We start from the raw sequence: 22,579 nt of genomic DNA, 5'->3' as shown, positions 1-22,579 counted from the left end.
GGAATCTTTGGTAACTTTGGAGATGTATATTACTTCCCATTTGCCAGAGGTGATAGGTGTTGCTTTTCCCTGCAAAAAATAACAACACCGTTAACAAACCAACTAGGCTTGTACTCCAGTCTTTCTTTGCGTATGACATGACACTGTATGTCCTCTGGCCAATAACTTTTGAAAGACACATTTGCATGGTAGATTTCCAAAAGTGATCATACTCATTTATCTTTGGTTCTGGATTTTTTCCCCCATTCATTTACAAAAATATTCAGTTTTTTTTAGTTTACAGTGGAATGTTTCTTAATGTGCTGCAAGTTACGAAAACACATTGAAATAGAAAAACTCTACCAAATTTAGAATGTATCTTCATTTATTTGACAACACACGCCCTCGTAAAGTCTTACAACACATGCAAATACAGAAATCCCCTGCTAATATTGCACACCACATAAAAAATGTGTTGGGGGGACCCCAAAAAATGAATAACCCAGCTACTTGTGTTTTAACGGCTGATTTATACGTCTGCGTCAAGTGATCGTCGGGACCCGTGGCGCCTGCCTTGGGCGTAGCTCTACATTTCTACTTCAGTGTGCTGTTCGTGTTGCTCTGCAATAACACTACGGAAACTCTAGCAGGTTTTTATGTTCCAGCAAGTTTTTTCGTTGGTGCTTTGTTTTTTTCTGAGCGCTACCTCAAGTAGCTACACTCATTCAGAGGTGGCAATTGGTGGACGTGCAACAACTTTAATTATAAGGTAAACAAAGCAAAAGGTTCCATCTGGAGCTACTACACAGGACTCGACAATTGTACATATTGCTCCAGCGGGTTTGTGCGGCTCGCAGTCCCGCCCACACGTCACAGCTACCAAGCCGACCAATCACTATGCGTCGTTTTTTTGAGATGTGTGCGTCATAAGTATTAATCAGCCTTTAGAGCCAATGGTGTTGTCAGAGATCTGTGTAGTGTTGTTTTTTTTTACTGATTCAAAACAGCACGCTTCAGGGTTTCTTATTTTTTGGGGGTCCCCCGGACACATTTCTGTTGTAGTCTGCGCAATTTGCAGTGTTTTCCTAAGCATGTTTTGCAGAGCATTTCAGATCTCTTGGCCACTGTGGTAAGTTATTAACCAATCTTTGAGATGTTCTCAACAATCATACAATAACATAAGGTTCATAAACAAAAAGGGCTTTAAGCATTAGAATAATGAAAGTAAAATGGAGCTTTAAAAATCTTTTTTTATTGTTGTTGTGAACATTAGAACGTGAATTTGTTACTTTTCTGGACAAAATCTCTAGTATACATTTTTACTATAATGTACAGAAGACACCATGGATTAGAGATCTGCGCGGGACTAAATTTTGAATCCCGCTCCCGCCCGCACCCACCAGGTTTTAGTCCAAACGCGACCGCTCCTGCTTATGTGCAGCATTCGCTGTCCTGCTGTCCAACCCGCATAGTTTTCTACCTGCCGCGCACATTTCCGCTAATGGGCAGGGGGGGAGAACAAAACCGAAAAGCACTCAGCCGTACAGAGTCCAGACAGCCTATAACACGCTGTCTGTATAAACACACAGCGCCAAGCAAGTGACACACACACACAGACAGCAACATCACGCTCTCTCTCATTCAAACACACACACACACAGCACAAACCTCACTCTCATTCACACACACACACACACACACACACACACACACACACACACACACACACAGCAACAAACAAGCTAAACGCAGCATCATGCTGTCTCATTCACACACATACATGCGTGTGCTCGCTCGCTCGGGAGTCGGGAGCGTTATTGTTAGACCGCCCGCTCCCGTTCAAAAATAAACCAGTTACCAACCACTCCCGCGCTTTATTCCGAATTTTATTCCCGTGTCGAATTAAATCTGGTCGGGTGCAGATTGCAGACCTCTACCATGGATGACATTCAGTGTTACAATAGTTTGTATAACAAAAAGAACAAGAATCATTTGATGACAATAAAATTAAATGCTTGCAGTACAACTCCAAAATAATGTCATTTTAAATCGTTATACTTTGTTATTATCCTTTAAACCCATTTGTCAGCTAGGTTTTAACTTTAAAACAGCATGCAATATATTATGCTTACATATTATTTCTATAATTGCTTGTATTAAGGTCATACTAAAGATCTTTCGCTTTATAAATCCACTTATGCTTAAGCGAAGTCTGGATAAAGTATTTCACCCATATTTTCTTTTCACAAAAGTCATTGAAATAGGCACTTGTATTTAGTATGCTACCTATGATGAAGATTTAATCTCTATAAGAGTATCATTTGACCCATAGTTAACCTTGAATCCCAACCTCAGAGCTAATAATAACAATCTTTAACAATGTTTAAAAATATAACTAATATCTTCTGTAGAGCAATGTAATCATTTCACTTAAACTCTTATTTTGAGATTGCGTTTTATAGACACAGCATATGTATGTATATACATGCACAATATATAAAAAAAGCATTACTTACCGCATTTACATAGTGTAGATGTTTATAACCATTGTCATTGCTCATAACTTTGTAAAAACTCATGTTATTTGCAGCAAAGTAAGGAGCTGAAGGAAAATACTGTGGGAAGAAACACAGATCATTTATAGATTAGCCTCTTTACTGTGAATTAGGATCATTTAAAGGGGGTCTGTTAGTGAAAATGTTTTTTTCACATGGTGTTTGAACTCTGTTGTGGGTGTGGTAAATAAAAAAAAATAAATCGACCCCTTTTTTTTTTTAACTAAGCTCTATTAGTAGTAATCAGACTCTGTTGTTGCGTCCCAATTTGCATACTTGTACTACGCCCTAAAAGTATGTACTTTTTTTTTGTGAAGGAAAGGTTTGTACTTTTGAGTGTGCAACAGAAGAGTATGCAAGCTTTGGGACATACTACTTCCTCTTTAACAGGTCGTTGTGTTGCTTAGTTATGCCCATTGTCAATCATCCACACACCATCCACATTTCTGTTGTATTTAATTTCCTCACTTATTGATGAAGCATCAGCAGGTTAATCTCCCATTCATGAGTCTTTCATGCAGAGAAATCTCCTCAGGTCTTTGGGTAATTATGCATTCAGACGTTTTGACGTCTAAATGCATCATTATATAAGTTCAGTATTGTTGTTGCAGATGAAATATAACAGATAATGTGATTTAAATATTTTACAGTGGGCTAGATATTGACTAAGTCATTCAAAAATCTTTACCAAACTCTCTACTTGACTGTTGGTCTCGCGTGTCTATCATGTTTGTAGTTTATTTACACTTTTCACATGCATTGTAGTTCTAATCGAATTCACGTCCAATATGCAATGTAATTTAGTCAATATCAGCGGTTAGAGTATGGACGCTTCTACACTTAAATTTTTTACCGGAAATAGCAAACCATTGCACCTCTGGCATACTCTTTTCGACATACTATGGTTTGGGAAATACTAATTCTATTTACAAATACTATTTAGGATGCATAGTATGCGGATTGGTACGCAGCAATTGTTTAAAATGTGCTGTTCCAGATTTCCCCAACTGTGCCTACGTCCACTGGCAATATGCTCTTAGCATTGATCAGTAAAAATCACTGTATACAAAATACATGCTGCTAACGTTTAGTCAGGAGCGCGATGTACTATTATAACTATATTTGACATGATAAAAGATTATTGCAATTTTAAATGGTCATATTCTGCTTTATATTGCAATTTATTACCAAACTGTCACAGAGTGATACCTTTGGCAGCATCTCTAACTAAAAAACATTTCTCAGTATTAGGGTTGGGTCGATAGACGATGCCATCATCCATCGCTGATAGCCAATAGACAACACGTTGCTGAGTTGGCATTGTCGAACCTCCGCCCCGCTCAAGTCGCAAACCGGCTCGCAAAAAATACACACCTAGGCCCTGTTTATACTAATATGTCTTAGTGTTAAAATGCCATTTAAGAACGAAAATGATCCACATCCACACTGTGTTTTATCTAGCATTACTGAACAACCCTCCATCCGCTGAAAACGCACATCATGTGACCACACACGTCTGAGCTCCAGAGAGCAGTGCACGTTAGACAGTTTATCAAGGATGTACTGCTGGATCGAGTCTCACTATTCACCTTATTCTTTGCCGGCGAGCAGGCGCAGCCATTTGAATGTTTTTTGCTGGAGACTTCCGGTCTCATTCACTTCTATTCATTTTTAGACATTAAAAACTGCTCGTTTTGCCGTTTGATTTTGCAAACTGATATTTTCTTATTACATTATTCTATTTGGGCTGTATAGTCATGCAAACATTTGTTTGTAGAGCAAGTAGTTTGACCGTTTTCTGCCGTTTATCATTCCTTGTCATTTCTCCCATAGGCGACTGAATTGGAAGTATTAAAACACACAAAAAAAATCGCACAAAAAACAGGCGCACTTCCGCATTTTACAATAAAGTCAATAGTTGTGAAACGTGATATTTAATTAATCCCGTCTCTATCTAACGACTATTTGGTCTTTTGAATCTATCAAGTAACGTGTCACAGTATCAGTACACTGCTTCAGTCTTTCACACTTGTACTTAGTAATTTTAGTGAAAACCTCAAATACTGTTGGTTGTGCAACTTTTTTACCGACCAACCTCCCGTGGAAAAAGCGATTGACGTGGTAATTTGTGTGTACCTTATCTTTATTTACAGTATTTAGGATTTGTTTGTGGGTTAAACAAAGACTATGTGGGTCAGGTAGTTGAAACGGAAGGCTACAAATAATTAATTCGTTATGAATTAATTAAATATTAATAAATAATTAATTTACCTCCGCCTATGACGACGATACCATCGCGATGTTTCATATTAGACATTGTATGATGCAAAATTGGTCAACATCGCCCAACCCTACTCAGTATGTATGTTTCAGTGCAAACTGACACACACTTTAATGAAAATATATATCATAACTGCTGTATGCACCTTTTCCACCCTTTTTATGGTATTACAGTGAAACAAGTTTAACACCACTATCTATTGGACAATTCATTATATTTTTCAACCTAATAGTATAATGAAACATTGGTAATTTTATATAAATTCGGGCATTCATGTATTAATATAACATTACCACAAAAAATATTACTGTTGTATTTCTTTTCCCCCACCCCTAATAGACAGCACCAGGTACTGAAATCTGTTAGATTGCTACCATTTTAGTACACAGACCAAATATACACGTTTTCTTTCCCAGCTGTTTACAATCACAGACAAAACTGACTGTGTTCATGTGAGCGTTGTATGTTTACAATGTAACCTTCTGTGCAATTGACAGTTTCTGTTCAAGTTGAAAAACAAAACTTGCTATGCTGTCTTTTAGTGTGTTTGGACCATATATCAGGATTTTAAACTGACCGCTTTAAAATGTATGCAAATAAAACACTGATGTTTTAGTTAGGATAGAGACCAATGCTGTAAAGACTCCTTTTTCTTCTAGAAAGACACTTCTTCCCAAAATGGGTGGAGATCAGTAGCATATTCATTAATAAGCAGCACAAATACAAGCTATTTTTGCTTTCACCTAATTTGTGGGCGTTCGCAGCATGATGTAATAAAACATCCGTGAGCTATTTAAAGCTGAAACTTCAGGCACATTCTGGGGACACCCGAGCATTAAATTGCCTTGTAATATAAGGAGCATAATTGGAGCCCTTTAAAGAATGTGATTTGTTGCAAAACTTACCCGTCCAACCCATCCAGTTTTGCTCTTCTGTTCAAATTTCTATATAAAAAAAAATCAGTATATTCAGTTAAATGACTGTATTCAAATAGTTTGAACAGCTTGACGTCAAATTGATGCAGTTATTCTCAAGTTGATGAAATATCAGCATGCAAGCCTAAGTTAATGCATATTCTCTCTCACAGTTAAATTCATATCACTTCTGTATATTTGAGATATTAATTAAATTATCTGTTTCGTAGATCTTTAATAGTCTAGACATTTATATTGTGTAAAATGTTCTTTACAGTGGGAAATATCACTGTATCTAGTTTTAATAATAAAAATAAAAATAATAATAATAACCATTTAAATCAACTAAGAACCAGTTCTTATTTACAATGATATTTTCCAAAAGGCAGCATAAAAGGTTGAAACAGGAAGTTATAATAACAAATAATACACATGCAAATATTAACATAGAAAACAACAAGAAAAAAAAAACTAAGAGTATAGATTATGTACCATTAACTAACTTTAATTAAAATTAAATTACATTAAATAATATTAAATGATGAAAATTGATTAAAAGAACTAAGCTTTATATACCTTATAGAAAAATTACATTATTCTATGAAAACTTTTATTATTTGTCTGTAATTAATTAGGTCATATAACCTCAGGGTACTCGGAACATATTGCACATTGTCATACAAACTGTTTTATTACACGCTGTTGTTGTTGTTGGTTTTTTGACAGTCACAATTGGCTCTTATAATCTTTCATGTTACTTTTGTGTATGAAAGAGAAAACAAGCAGTAGCACAAGTGATTTTATGCACATACACAGTTGAAGTCATAATTATTAGCCCCCCTTTGAATTTTTATTTATTTATTTTTTATTTCCCAAATGATGTTTAACAGAGCAAGGAAATTGTCACAGTATGACTGATATTTTTTTTTTTGGAGAGTCTTATTTGTTTTATTTCAGCTAGAATAAAAGCAGTATTTAATTTTTAACACCATTTTAAGCTCAATATTATTAGCCCCTTTAAGCTATAATTTTTTCGATAGTCTACAGAACAAAACCATCATTATACAACAACTTGCCTAATTACCCTGACCTGCCTAGTTAAACTAATTAACCTAGTTAAGCCTTTAAATGTCACTTTAAGCTGTATAGAAGTGTCTTGAAAAACATCTAGTCAAATATTATTTACTGTCATCATGACAAAAATTATTATTATATTTATTATAATATAAATATTTATTTATTTATATTATAGTTATTAGAAATTAATTATTAAAACTATTATGATTAGAAATGTGTTGAAAAAAAAACTTCTCTGTTATGATTGAAAATGTGTAGGGCCAGACTGAATCTACAGATGCTTTTTGCTATTTCTGCAAAGTATTTAGCTAACAATCTACTTCACCGTGCTTTCTTTCCACTTGGTGCCATCGTAGTCGTAGATCTGCAGGAGTACACTGTCCTGTCTGCGCGGCATCCATTGGACAGCCAGCCGATCATCTGTGACCCACGTGACTGTACTCAGATAGTGATCTCTGGGGAAAGAGTGTAGAATAAAAAATAAAAAAGTAATAAATAATTGTGATGTTTCAGATGTGAGGCTTTGTGTGAAAATGTAAAACTAGAAGCAGAAGAGGGACACACCCTGACCCGACTGATTTCGGTACCACAACTTCGGATTGTCTGGATGGATTTTCTACATCAATAACAAACAGCCTTGCTCTGGGTATAACAGATCCTGCCTTTGTGAGAAGAACAACAGTTTAGTAACAAAATAATGTATTTGATGTTTTGTAATACCAGAACAGCACAGACCAACAAGCCTATTCATAAAGCCTTTAATGCTATGTAGAGTATTTGGAAGGAGCTTTAATTCATTAAAGATAATTTTAAGTGATTTAAATCCTTCAAATTTCTCTTTGCATAAGAATAAATGATAGTTCCACCTTAATATACACTCACCGGCCACTTTATTAGGTACATCTTTCTAGTACCATGTTGGAGGTTGTATTGTATAAGGTTGTATTAGTAATTGCATTTATTATTAATAATAATAATAATAATATAATATAAATAATAATATAATAATATTAATAAATAAAATATTAATAATAATAATGCATTTTATTTAAAGGCGCCTTTCATGACACTCAAGGTAACTGTAGAGCACAGCTAGAATAATCAACTCAAATAAAAACACAATAAAAACAATAGAATACAATACAAACTTTAAAAATGCAATCAGGTCAAAGTGAATAGGCTGTTCTAAATAGATGTGTTTTAAGTTTGGACTTAAATTGTGAAAGAGAGTCTAAATTACGGAGATCAGGAGGAAGTGAATTCCAAAGTTGAGGAGGAGAGTGGCTGAAGGATCTGCTCCCCATGGTGACAAGGCGGACAGAGGGAACAGTGAGGTGAATAAAAGAAGACCTGAGTGTTGGAGAAGGTGTGGCGATATGAACAAGATTAGCAAGGTATGGAGGAGCGAGATTGTGGATGGCTTTAAAAGTGAGAAGTATTTTAAAGGGCACCTAGGTTACCCCTTTTTTCAGATTTAATATAAGTCTTTTGCGTCTCTAGAATGTGTATATAAAGTTTCAGCTCAAAACACCCATCAGATTTTTCATTATACCTTTTACAAGATCCTGTTTTATACTTATTTCCACCAGGGGGTGGTTTTGTCGTACTGCGCCTTTAAGGCGAGTTCTGCCCGCCTACTGTTTCTATGTGCTTTAATCTCCTCCCTCTGCTGCGTCAGACAACAGACAGACTTAAAGGAAGAAGGTCTAACGTAGCGTTTGAGAAATACTACAGTAAGAACTAATCTTTACTAATCAGTATTGTGAAGTTGCATTGAGTCACACACAATATCGTTACAAAGTTCACGAGCCCGCGCGCGCACAAACACACACACACACACACACACACACACACACAGATACACACGCACACCGCAGCTGACACACACACACACACACACGCAGACAGACAGAGCGCGCTTAGCTTTGCACTGTTTTTGCACTCAAATGTGTCATGATACAGGCTAACCCTTCAGTACTGTGTGGATATCTGTTATGCTAATGTACAAAATAAACCTGATTTAACTTCCACAAACCGGGATTGAAGCGTCTTCTTTTATAATTGTTCTGACACGCGGCTGTGCTGACGAAGTAAAGCTGAAGTTAAACGCTGTAATTAATTACACACGTGCACTGATTTAAAAACACTTTAAACATGTGAAACTTACTCCTAATCACATTTGATGATGATTGCTGATCCTAGCGAACAGAACAGACCTTTTATTCCCGGTTGCTTTGCGCATGTCTGCCTGCCTGGTCTTGTTGACATATACACATGACTACCGGGACATGCAGCTGTCAATCAATTCGGTGGGCGGGGGAACGCACTCCTACGTAAAGTTGCGGTCGGTCTAAAAACCGCTCCAATTGATCCACCGTTTTTATGTGGTTAAATTGAAAGGTGCCCTTTAAAATTAATTCTGAAAGAGATGGGAAGCCAGTGAAGCTGTTGTAGAATGGGTGTGATGTGACAGAGGGTTTTTGTGATAGTACGGGCTGCAGCGTTTTGTACCAGCTGTAATTTATGAAGAGTTTTATTAGAGAGGCCAAACAGAAGGGATTTACAGTAATCTAAACGGGATGTGACTAAACTATGAACAAGAATGGCAGCTGAATGAGGAGTGAGGGAAGGACGTAAATGATTTATTTCGAAGGTGGAAATAGGAGGACTGGGTGACATTATTAACATGTGCAGTGAATAAAAGGGTGCTGTCGAAGATGACCCCCAGACTCTTAACCTCAAGGGGGGGATAATGACAGAATCCTCTGTGGGAATGGAAAAACTGTGTGATTTATTTAAAGTGGATTGTGTACCTATAAGTAGAAGTTCAGTTTTATTGTCATTTAATTTCAGGAAGAATTTTTATTGTCATTTAATAACATGAATAAACAATACATTTATTACAGTATTTGTTCATGTTAATGAATGTAAAGTTTTTCATTGTTAGTTCATGTCAACTCATGGTGCATTTACAAGCATGGATTTTGATGTTAATAAGGAATTAGTGAATGCTGAACTATGGTTCATAAATGCTGTTCAAGTACTTAGTAAATACATTTACTATTGAAGCCTTATTGTGATGTGTGACAGTCACGTATCGCTCAGGCAGTAGTGAAACTAGACATTCTGAAATGCTTGGATGTTTACTTACTTTCGGGTAGGGGACGAATACTGTGACGGGGTACTGGTCATTTCCATACAATGAATATTCAATGCTGTGAACTCCAGTGTCATTAACTTGTAGGTAAGCCAGATATTTGCCCTGCGGAGACCACCAGATGGCTTCATTGGAGGCAAACACTTCCTCTTGAGAGAGAGAGAAAAGAAACAGATGGATTAGCAGGTATGAATGAATGTACAGTTGAAGTCAGAATTATTAGCCCTTTCAAATATTTCCCAAATGATGTTTAACAGAGCAAGGGATTTTCCACAGTATTTCCTATGTTTTTTTTCTTCTGGATAAAGTCTTTTTTGTTTTATTTTCGGTAGAATTAAAGCTGTTTTTAATATTTTAACCATTTTAGGGTCAATATTATTAGCCCTCTTAAGCAATATTTATTTTTCAGCTGTCTACAGAACAAACCATCGCTGTATAATGTCATGCCTAATTACCCTGACATGCCTAATTACCTAGTTAAGCCTTTAAGCTGTATAGAAGTGTCTTGAAGAATATCTAGTCAAATATTATTTACTGTCATCATGGCAAAGATAAAAGAAATCAGTTATTAGAAAAGAGGTATTAAAACTATTATGATTAGAAATGTGTTAAACAGAAACTGGAGTAAAAAGTATACAGGAGGGCTAATAATTCAGACATCAACTGTATATTTCTTATGAATGCATCATGTATTTACCTTCATAAACCCAGTCTGGGACTCCATTGAGAATTTCATTGCCTTTTCCATTATGTGTGACTTGCACGGCCTCGGCAGTGGCGCTTGCTTTGAGGTAAATATTAAAATTCCATACGTAAGCCTGTGGATGATGCGTGGTCATTAGCATTGACTGTTTCAAAACAATAAAGCTGGCTGACTTGTAAAGCTTCTATCCGAATATATAGAGATACCAGTTTGGTGATGTGATGCTGAAGGGCACAATAAGGTCCTCAGTTATACAGTGCTCAGGATAAATCATTCATTTTTCTTTGGCTTAGTTCCTTATTCATCAGGGGTCACCACAGCGGAATGAACCGATTACTATTCCAGCATATGTTTTCATTCATTCATTCATTTTCTTGTCCGCTTAGTCCCTTTATTAATCCGGGGTTGCCACAGCGGAATGAACCGCCAACTTATCCAGCAAGTTTTAACGCAGCAGATGCCCTTCCAGCCACAACCTATCTCTGGGAAACATCCACACACACATTCACACACACACACACTCATACACTACGGACAATTTAGCCTACCCAATTCACCTGTACCGCATGTCTTTGGACTGTGGAGGAAACCGGAGCACCCGGAGGAAACCCACGTGAAGGCAGGGAGAACATGTTTTACACAGCGGATGCCCTTCCAGCCGCAACCCATTACTGGGAAACACCCATACACACTCATTAACACACTCCTACACTTTGGCCAATTTAGCTTACCCAATTCACCTATAGTTGAATTTATTTATATAGCAACCTTTTACTTTTTATTAACAACAATTTATTATTATTCCAACTGCCACAAGGCTGCACAAAGTGCTTTACAGAGAGAGAAAAAAAAACTAATGGTATGGGCATGAAAACAGTAACAGCAATAGGCACATAGTAAGAAAGAACAAAGAAAGTGTAACAATAAAATGAAAAAGAAAATTTTGCCTAATTTTTGCGAAGGACTTATGCTTTTTGCTTATTTAGATTTAAAACTAGGCAGCGATGAAGCCTTTTTTAGTTCTAATGGCAGGGCGTTCCAGAGGCGCGGACCTGCGATGGCAAAACGTTTGCCCCTACTTTTGAGGTGGGCTTTTGGCACTTTTAATAAAAACTGATCAGCGGAAGGGCGAAGCAGTGGCGCAGTAGGTAGTGCCGTCGCCACACAGCAAGAAGGTCGCTGGGTTGCTAATTCGAGCCTTGGCTCAGTTGCCGTTTCTGTTTGGAGTTTGCATGTTCGCTTGGGTTTCCTCCGGGTGCTCCGGTTTCCCCCACAGTCCAAAGACATGTGGTACAGGTGAATTTGGTAGGCTAAATTGTCCATAGTGTATGAGTGTGTGTGGGTGGTTCCCAGAGATGGGTTGCAGCTGGAAGGGCATCCGCTGCGTAAAAACTTGCTGGATAAGTTGTCGGTTCATTCTGCTGTGGCGACCCCGGATTACTAAAGGGACTAAGCCGACAAGAAAATGAATGAATGAATGAATGATCAGCGGAAAGCAAGTGTCTGGATGAAGTGTAAATAACAATCAGTTGGGATAAATATTGAAGGCCCAAACAATGTAGGGCTTTAAACACAAAGAGAAGGTTTTTAAATGTGATTCTTTGTGTCAGCGGTACCCAATGGAGAGATCTGTCTATAGCGCATGTGTTTGGACTGTGGGGAAAACCGAAGCATCCGGAGGAAACCCACGCCAACATGGGGAAAACATGCAAACTTAGAAATGCCAACTGACCCAGCTGGGACTCGAACTAGCAACTTTCTTGCTGTAAGGCGATAGTTCTAAATACTGTGCCACCATGCTGAATGTATTTTAATGACATTATGTAATGACATTACAACATCGATGCTGTATAAGGAACCGTATAAATTGGAAAAAAGTTCACAATAACAGGTCACCGGAAGTGTATCAGCATGGGAACAGCACTAGCTCGGCATATACCCTATTTAAGTAAAACATGGATTAAGATAATTTAGAATTGATGTATACATCAATTCAGATTTAAAAATGCATTCTAGGTCTAAATGTGTTTATTTTTTATCCACTTTAAGATTGGCATATTGAAATGTGATTTTGAAGACATTCTCCAAAGTAGAACAAACTGAAAATAAGATGAAAATTATGACGCATGTTTCTTCATTATGCGATGTTTCATTTCAATATAGAGTATGGTGGGGTATTGGGCAAAAAAACTCGAAAGGAAACAACTAAATAGTGCTTGTTGACGTCGTTAGGGTGACAATTATGAATGTGCTTATACACTCACCGGCCACTTTATTAGGTACAATTAGTTCAATTGCTCGTTATCACAAATTTCTAATCAGCCAATCATATGGCAGTGCCTCAGTGCATTTAGGCATGTAGACATGATCAAGACAATCTGCTGCCGTTCAAACCGAGCATCAGAATTGGGAAGAAAGGTGATTTAAATGACTTTGAACGTGGCATGGTTGTTGGTGACAGACAGGCTGTTCTGAGTATTTCAACCGGCCGTGTTATAAAGCGCCAATCATCCCAAACTGGTTTCTTGAACATGACAATGAGTTCATTGTACTGAAATGGCCTCCACAGTCACCAGATCTCAATCCAATAGAGCAGCTTTGGGATGTGGTACAACGGGAGACTCACATCATGGATGTGCAGCAGACAAATCTGCAGCAACTGTGTGTTGCTATCATGTCAATATGGAGCAAAATCTCTGAGGAATATTTCCAGTAGCTTGTTGAATCTATGCCATGAAGGATCAAGGCAGTTCTGAAGGCAACCAGGTACTAGTAAGGAGTACCTAATATGTGGCTGGTGGTGGAAGCTACAATGTTGGATGTTCACACACACATGTGTATTAGTTTACCATTACCATAATCTTCATGAATAAACATGATGTCTGATGTTTGTACATCTATACAGTATATCCCTAGGGAGCGATAGATCACATGCAACAGTTTCAAATACAGAAACCCCGTCAGCTGTTGTTCTTTCTGACGCACATACTAGATTAAATTTCATCCATTATGCTGAAAGAATTTAGTCTCTGATTGCCTCAAAGTTGAGTACTCATTTTCAGTGTTGTTTAAAAGTTTGAAATGAAAGTCTTCAACTAGCCCTTATCTTTGCACTTTGATGTACAGCTTTAAAAAGTGAGAATAACTGCATTTTTAGACTTAATATGACATGATTTTGTGTGTGACCTTTTATGCACCAAAGAGTGATGAAATATTTAGCAATAAAATGACTGTCAGAAATTGTTTTTAGAACCAAAAAAGCAATAATTTTAAAAACTCAATTTTTTTTTATTTGTAATTTTAGATGGTTGATTGCCTTTTTTTCAAGAAACTAGGCTTTCAGCAGAACAACAAATTAATTGGAGGGTGATTGTTACAATCTATATTTCTCATTTTTGTCTCTAGCTTTTTTTGGATGATTGCACATTCCACGGATTGCATTTGTCAGCCGCATAAAGTACCAAGTCATTCAGGCTGTCTCATTAAAAGAAATCGCAGCAATTACACCTCACCTTACAAAGAATAACTGCCTGTTTCTTTTCTTTTTTTTATTTTTTGTTAGGCATTCTAGATTGACTTTCAGCTGACAAACTGACCCCGAAACAGCACAATTTTAAAAATGAGAGAAAAAAGCTTATTTGTAACTCACCAGTTTATTTCCTACTGGTGCCCAGGTTAAAAGCTGTGTCACATGTGGAATCTGAACCTTAGAGAGAAATTCCCTGAATCCAACAGAAAACAAGATTCATTAGCTAGCATAATAAAGCATGCATCCATCCAAATATACCATCAATCCATCCATCCATCCAAATATTTCATCTATTCAAAAATACCATCCATCCATTCAAATATACAGTCTATCCAAATATATCATTCATCCATCCAAATATATCACCTATTCATATTTACCATCCATCCATCTATCCATCCAAATATATCATCCATTCCTCTATCCAAATATACTATCCATCCAAATATATTATGCATCCATCCACCCAAATATTCCACCCATCCACCCAGCCATCCATCTATTCATCCAAATATTCCATCCATCCACCCAAATAAACCGTCTGTCCAAATATACAAACCATCCACCAAATTATACCATCCACCCATCCATCCATCCAAATATACCATCTGTGCAATCATACCATACATCCATCTAAATATTCCATCCATCTAAATGTAACATCCGTCTATCCTCAATCCAAATATACCATCTGTCCATTCATCCAAATATTCTATGTCCAATCATACTATCCATCCATCCATTCATCCATCCATCCATCCATCAATCTAAATATTCTATCCTTCCAAATGTACCATCCATCCATTCATTTAAATATTCCATCCTAAATTCAAATATACCATGCATCCATCCAAATACACCATCTGCCCAATCATTCCATTCATCCAAAAATTCCATAAATCCAAATGTACCATTCATCCATCCATTCATTTAAATATTTCATCCATCAATCCAAATAAACCATCCATCCATTCAAATATGCCATCCATCCTTCCACCCAAATATAACATCCATGCTGAATACACAAGTCAAGCAGAATCTGCCTGTGGCTTGATGTGCTCACCAAAGTCTCAGCATTTTCCTCTATCCGCCAGGTGACAGTATGTAATTTAGTTTAAATTGTACAGCATTTACAATAAAACATTTAAATTGTTGTAGCTTAAAACAAATAAAATTTAATTGCATTAAATTTGAAATGAAAATCTCAAAACCACATCTCTCAAACTGGTTTCCTGGAGGGCTGCAGCTCTGCACAGTTTTTCTCCAACTAATCAAATACAGCTGATCCAAATAATCAACATGTTCAAGAATTCTAGACTGCATCCGAAACCGCATACTTCCAAACTATATCTAAAATCAGCATGCGAGCTGAGTAGTATGTCCGGATTCATAGAATTTAAAAAACAGTATGCGAGAAGTACCCGGATGACTACTTCCGGCGAGATTCTGGAGTGCGCATCCCATGCACGCTGCGCTATCCCATAATGCCCCGCGAGAGAATTCATGAATACAAGTGTAGCGACGCAACTGACGCAGGTAGGTCACGTGACCATGACAAAATGGCAGATGTTGTACATCTGAATTCCATTCATACTTTTCACATTTATACTGTAAAGAACGTACTTTTCTAACGACCGAGTAGTACGTTTAAATTCAAATGCAGTACATACTGAGTAATAGGCGGTTTCGGACGCAGCCCTAGAGTCTATTGAGCAGGAGTGAGTTGGAGGCGGTTGGAGCTCAGCTATGTAGAGCTGTGGCCTTCCAGGAATTGAGTTTGAGACCACTGCTCTAAACCATCCCCAACTCTCTCTTTTCTCAGATGGCATGATGGGCCAAATCAAAAATTACCATTGGCCAACTTTGCCCTAGTTTGGGCATCTCTGCTTTGGAAATTGATAACAGTGAATAATTTACTAAGCAAATATTCTCTACTCACCCAGACTCCACATTGTAAATGCTGTAGGAGGCGGTGAATGAGTGTCGCCATTGCTGTATTTTACACGCATTAGAGATGAGAATCAGTTATGCATAATGTTAATGTTTGTTTACTTTATAACATGGCATTATCTTAAATCCAATTAAGTTACCTTTGAGTAATTGCTCTCGAAGGCTGCAAATTTTCTGTCTGCTGATAAAATGTAATCTGTGGCATCCACTTGGGCCTGTAAATACAAAAAGTAGATTTAATAGTAGCAATTTAAAAACAACTTAAGAAATGAGTTGGTGTTAATTAACAGTTTCTGTATTTTGCTTTTGTTTATTTACAGTTGTGAATTGCATTATGGGATGTTGATCTCTGCTCTGTTCACTTTTGATGTTGAAAACTCAACTTTGCAGTTTCACAAAGTGACTTTCAATGATATTTTAATAGTTTGAAATACTGTATAAGAGATTATATACAGAGAAATAAGGCTGTACATAAACAGAAAATACACTGGTGGTTTAGTACACTCTTTTTGTAGTGTAATATACAACACCAACCCAGAAAATATATCACTTTAAACATTAAAAAATGTTCATAAAAGTCTTTTTTAAAAGAACTTTATTAAAGTTTTTTTTACTTAAGCTTTGTGTTTTTAATAAACATGGTTATCAACAATGGTAATAGCAGAAATCCTCAACATTGGCTTGGTTCAATGTGTATAGCATGGTTGATTAATATAAAACAAAAATAAAAAAACTACAAATTATAACGTACACAAACAAACACACATATATGAATGTATACATATATGCATACAGAAACCTGTAAATAAATATAAAAGGAAAAAAAACTATATACATAATATCAGAGAAGTACATAAAGGAAAAGGGTGTGTCTACTAAAATTATTGTAAAACAGATCAAACAGAAAGAAAAGATAGTTTGTTCTTACCTATATCCTAAGACAGTGGTTCTCAACCTTTTTTCACCAAGTACCACCTCAGAAAAAATTTCTCTTCAAGTACCACCATAATGACCGGTATTGAAATACAGTAGCGTAGTTGACCTAATTAAGCAGCTACAGCACTGCACAGTTCAAAAACAGAGCAGATTAATTACTATCATTATGAATATTTATTATTGTCAGCCTCTTTAACCATTATAAATAGTTTGAACATTAACACTGATGCGCTTTCAGGTAAAAAATAAAACGGTAATGTTTAAATTAATGTACTTTTAAAAGTTACTAAAAAACTGTTCTTAAACACTTAAACAAGTGTTCTTAAAAAATGAAAAGAAAACTGCTGTACTTAAAGGTAAAGTATTATCATAAAGTACCCTATTCATGAAAACCTGGAAATGCTGTTTGGACCTCATAAATATAGGCTGTACTGTATGTCGTTATATTTATTACTCTTTTAATACATTTTGATACTTAAGTTGCATATATATATATATATATATATATATATATATATATATATATATATATATATATATATATATATATATAAATAGATCTTAGATCTTCGAAATCTAAACATTGTGCATTTTAAATATTCAAATTGGATTTAAAAATTCTAATTAGAAATTAGATCTGCTTACTGTGGGTTAGAGTAGGTTTTGTGTGTCAGTAAAGCAAGTGATTAAACTATCTGTCTACATCGGGATAAATGAATACGGGATACGCCCACAACAACCGTTACAAATACGAGGAAGAAAATTAGCTTCAAATGATAGCATACATTAGACAATTGAAAATAAAATAAAAGGTTTAGCCTATTAAAATCTGCTGAAAATCTCAATTTACTGATCACATTACTGTAATCGTACACGTTAAAGGGTTAAAATTGTGTTAATTTTTTGTTATTTAGCGATTCCTCCACGTACCACTAGAAGGAAGCCTGCGTACCACTAGTGGTACACGCAAGCACCACAGTTTGAGAACCACTGTCTTTGCATTCTGTGAATGAACGTCGCCTTGTGGTTCCATCCCAAAGAGGGAAGAAATCACTTTCCCGAACTCCCTAACTGCATCAGAACGGCAGAGTCACTCGCTGTCTTCAAGAAACGACTGAACTCAACTATTTAGTCTCCACTTTCCTTCCTAATCTGCAATTGCCTCTCTGGCTCCACCGCTAACTGTATTATGAATAAAATTACTTATGTTTTGCTTCTTACACTTAACATACCTAAAACTTGCCTACAGCACTTATTCATTGTTGCTCTTATCGTTGTGTAAATTGCTTCCTTGTCCTCATTTGTAAGTCGCTTTGGATAAAAGCATCTGCTAATGACTAAATGTAAATGTTAGACATGTTAATTTTTTCTCCTACATCATTAAATCACTTAAATTTTAATAATGAAGATCAAATTGTCATGTATTTGGTTCCAACACAGAATGTTGAAATTTTGGCATTGTTAATTAAGGCAGTGGACCGTTCGAGTCGAACAATGTCTATAAAATAGTATAACCATTGCTGAACTGACAGGAGATTGGGAGGGAACCAGGAACTGATGATTGTTTTCTTTGCAGCTGTTAATCCTGGGAAAACAATTAGTTTTTGATTCAAAGTCAGGGTTACTGAGGAATCATCATTCAATAGGAAAATGCAAGGTTCAGGATCAACGGTTGTTTTCAACATTTGCAACAAGATGGTGGAAACGTTAACCCAAAAATTGTAGATTGGAAGACATTCCCAGAAAACATGAAATAAGCTACCCATCGCCCAAGTTTAGGAAAGTCACTATTCACAATCTTTCTTAAGGTTAAAAGTTGTTGCAAGTCCCATAATGCAATTCAACGGCATAAATAAACAGGGGAAAAAATAAAGTTAATCGCAAAATACGGAAAACTGCTAATTTACAGAGTTTTTGTCTGTCAACCTACAAATGTTGAGTTGCTCAGGTACACTGAGCTTTCCTTTGTTTCCGCGTTATGCAAGTAAATATGACCTTCGTTGGTTTTGTGGAGGTATTCGTTGTCTGTTGGATAATGAGACAAAAATGTGTGTCGCGTGAGTCCGAGGTCATTTCATAATAATGGGAAGCATGTGAAGCGCCTTGAGGGGTCTTACCTGATATCCAGCGGAGGTTGTATGTTTTATACCTGATAGTGTCATTGTAAAAATCATCAAAAGAGTACGTCCTCTTTAATGCAGAATCATCTCCTGAGAAAACAGAGAAGAAATATACAAATGAAAATACGGTGGGGGCAATAAATATTCAACACGTAACATGAAAACATATTATTAAAGTTGCTGAATTAAAATTTTCAGCAGATGTTGGTAACAACTGAATAAATCCATATATGCAAACAGATCTAATTAGTTTACAAATGTAGTTGTGTAATAAAATGATGCAGGAAAAAATATTAAATACATGAAGAAAGGGAGGTGTAGAAAGGCAGTGAAAGCCCAGACAGCAGCTGAATCTCTCAGTAGTTCTTCAGCAACCCTCTGCCCTTTCTCATTGTAAACCAATATCGGCTGCTTCAGTTCAACATCTACATTAGCAGGAGGATGAAGGTGAAACCAGGGTGGACATTTTTAGCAAGACAATGATCCAAAACACAGCCAAGGAAACTCTCAATTGTAAAATAGTATTTATTTGTAGAATTAATTTCATGTTTTTAATCAATTGATGCGAATAACAACTCAAACTTGCTATTTCTCTAGTTTTTTTCCCCCACTAAATACGTTTTTAGCATAAAGCTATTTAAGCTGTAGGTTAAATTGAGCTGAGGACAATGACAGGGTTTGTATATTTGTAAAGTGTTGTTAATAAGGAACAAAAGTCTGAACCAAATGATTGGCATATTTCTTCACAGAACAACTTCCAGAACTCAACCATCAATCCAATTGCCAGATTGCCAGATTTTAGAAATCTTTTGGGATGAAATACTTATTATTCCAGGCCTGTAGCCATCCTGGTGTCAGGGGTGGTTCTTTTTGCTGATAAAGTAGACTTTTTGCAGTTATACGCCTCATTTTCTGTTTAATTATGAGATTTAAATACTGCATTTTAGTGACATTTTAAGCACTATTTTAACTGAACTAGCTTGTCGGATATTCATCATAATCACACTTATATATACTTTTTAAAATACATATCATTACATCATATATCCTTAGGAAAACCATAATCTGTTAATATCTTAAATTAACAACAGTAGGCTATTGTAATTTATTTGGCAAATAACAAACTGGCCAGCAATCCTCAGTCACAAAAACCTAAAAACATAGTTAAAACATAATAATAATGCAGCTTCACAATTTTTATAGTCTGTTGTAAAGAAAGTACATTTAAAAATTAATGGATAACAACAAAAACCAAAATAGTATTCTAATCAATTTGTCGCTTTTCATGCTATTTTTTCCTCCTAAAAGTAAGTTCTGGAAGATTTAGAACAAAAGTAACCTATAAAATGTTTTCTGTTTAAAACAATACAGTAGTGAAAGAAGACCTCTCTTAGGTCAGATTATAAAATGAAAATATTAAAGCCTTTTTTCGGTGGGTAATTGTCACTATTTATAATGGCATAGCAGTCAAAATATAACAAATGAGTTCATGTATGGGGCAAATTCTGGACCTTTGTCAGTGAGGAGTGGGTCTTCCGAACCACCCAAACCCCTCTGGCTAAGGGCCTGTGTTCACTGCATTTGTTTTTATTTTAAGGACAGATAATGTACGTATCTGGTATAATGTCCCTTATATCACAACCTTTATTAAAAATAATATTTACAAATTAAAATAAGCTAGATTTTATATTGTCATTGTCAGCATTTGATTTTGAAAATATAATGCCAGGTAAGGACAGCTTCTTTAGCATTCACAAGGGGGCGCAACTGTTTTTTCCCAGAATTGACGTGCTTATGAGGTTTTGTTCTAATTAGGAGATACAATTTATTTGCAGGATAATTAGGCTATATAATGTGATAAATTGATAGGTTTGCCGTCCAATCTTTACACAACGATAAGCGGGATGATGGTTGCTAATTCTGATCATGTGATTGATCAGTGAGGCTGACTGAATTTAAACTGACTGAATTGAGAATAAGATGTTAGAAAACTTAACTTGTTTCCACTTTATTATGAATTTATACATAACATGTTGTTTAAAACACATTTGCTTTTAAGAAAAGCATGTAAAGAGGTAAGCCATGAGTTAAGCTCGACGTTTAGCCTCCCTATTTGTAATAGCATTAACAAATGGGCCTACTCAACGAACATTTGACATTTATTTTCAATATTACATTCAATATAAACATTATTTATTAATTATTTCAGTCTTAATTAGCCTGCAAGGTGAACAAAATGCTAAATTTTCCAGTTCGACAATATAATAAACGTTGTTATACAATACATAACATAGTAGTTGGTTTTGAGGTGTAGGCTACACACTTTAAGGTAACATTTATTGATTGATTCGATTTCAGTACAGACGTAAAAGATGAAGATGAAGAAACAAACTTACTGTTGACGTAAATTGCCGTGGGAATTGCGATGAGCGTGATGACGACAACCGCCCCGACCAGCGCCACGCACACCTTATTACAGCCCTGCAGGTGAGGAGAAAACACATCACCTCACTTTAATCCATTTTGACAAGACAATCTCTAAAATGAGTATGCTGTCCGAGAAGTTACGTTTAAGATGACACACCCATTACTTTTTAACACACAAGTAACTTAATAGTCCTAAGCGTAGGCTTTGCGCTAAACACAAACAAACACAAAAATACGTACCATAATTGCGCAGAAACTTCCAAGCGCATCCAATCCACAGGAATCCGCTGAGGAGATCTCCAGATGTCCTTAAAGCAGATCGTTTAATCACCTTTTTCCGCTGTAGTGCAAGTCTTGGACAGACTGCTGCGCTTTATTCCGTCCGATTGCAGTTTTCCAGGTTAAAAATGTACTTCCTCCGATGCATCATTGAGTCTGGTGTGGTAAAAGTTTCTCAGAATCAGCTCTTTGCATAACTTTCCATCGCAGTGACTTCCAGACGTGCTGCTGCTCCCAGACGAGCGCTTATAACTCAGGACAACTGTTGCGCTTCAGCTGCGTTTCTCTATTGAGTTCAGCACAGCCGCTCTCTGCATTATCTGCAGGAAGAATGGCTAAATGGAAGAGACTTACTTTCGTTTCAAAGGTGTTTTAGCTTGTTTTATTAAATGCAAAGTAGACAAAAAGTCTTCTTAACTGAGAGCTTAAAACAAAAAAAAAACTCGAATGTAATAATTATGTCTGATGTATGTATACATTTTTGCATTAGTAACAGTACATTAATTTAAAATTAAAGATTGTTATTTTTTTTGTAAATGCAAAGAAGACAAAGTCTGAGTCAAAAATGAAAGTACTTTAATATTTATTTCTGAAAGTAAGCATTAGAATCACAGTACAAAGTTTACGACAAGTGTTTAGTTTCAGTAGCATTTAAGCTTTTTTCATTTAATT

General features: G+C 36.1%; 1 protein-coding gene and 1 long non-coding RNA gene across 3 annotated transcripts in view; one reads left to right on the top strand and one right to left on the bottom strand.

The window, feature by feature from the left end:
- fap (fibroblast activation protein, alpha) overlaps window positions 1–22,198 on the bottom strand; it is a 42,625-nt gene extending 20,427 nt beyond the window's left edge. The window contains exons 1-14 of one of the 2 annotated variants that reach the window (XM_001920799.9): window positions 21,869–22,198; window positions 21,598–21,682; window positions 19,199–19,291; window positions 19,012–19,106; window positions 16,286–16,360; window positions 16,135–16,187; window positions 14,316–14,388; window positions 10,661–10,781; window positions 9,958–10,112; window positions 7,371–7,468; window positions 7,132–7,261; window positions 5,721–5,759; window positions 2,496–2,594; window positions 1–69 (exon numbers count right to left, since the gene is read on the bottom strand). The exon at window positions 1–69 is cut by the window's left edge and continues 2 nt beyond it. In XM_001920799.9, the coding sequence (XP_001920834.5) occupies window positions 1–69; window positions 2,496–2,594; window positions 5,721–5,759; window positions 7,132–7,261; window positions 7,371–7,468; window positions 9,958–10,112; window positions 10,661–10,781; window positions 14,316–14,388; window positions 16,135–16,187; window positions 16,286–16,360; window positions 19,012–19,106; window positions 19,199–19,291; window positions 21,598–21,682; window positions 21,869–21,871 (1,188 nt within the window). In that variant the 5' untranslated portion in view covers window positions 21,872–22,198. Of the gene's footprint in view, window positions 70–2,495; window positions 2,595–5,720; window positions 5,760–7,131; window positions 7,262–7,370; window positions 7,469–9,957; window positions 10,113–10,660; window positions 10,782–14,315; window positions 14,737–14,800; window positions 16,188–16,285; window positions 16,361–19,011; window positions 19,107–19,198; window positions 19,292–21,597; window positions 21,683–21,868 lie in introns of those variants that run through there. The other variant, XM_073913287.1, reaches the window with a different exon arrangement.
- LOC137496507 (uncharacterized) overlaps window positions 1–22,579 on the top strand; it is a 66,194-nt gene that overhangs the window by 35,636 nt on the left and 7,979 nt on the right. The window contains exon 4 of the long non-coding RNA XR_012385669.1: window positions 21,560–21,688. This is a non-coding gene — a long non-coding RNA (uncharacterized lncRNA). The remainder of the gene's footprint in view (window positions 1–21,559; window positions 21,689–22,579) is intronic.

Source organism: Danio rerio, chromosome 9 (assembly GCF_049306965.1).
Source record: "Danio rerio strain Tuebingen ecotype United States chromosome 9, GRCz12tu, whole genome shotgun sequence".
NCBI lineage: Eukaryota > Metazoa > Chordata > Actinopteri > Cypriniformes > Danionidae > Danio > Danio rerio.
The sequence above is the reverse complement of the archived record's forward strand: the minus strand, read 5'-3'. Positions and strand labels throughout refer to the sequence as shown.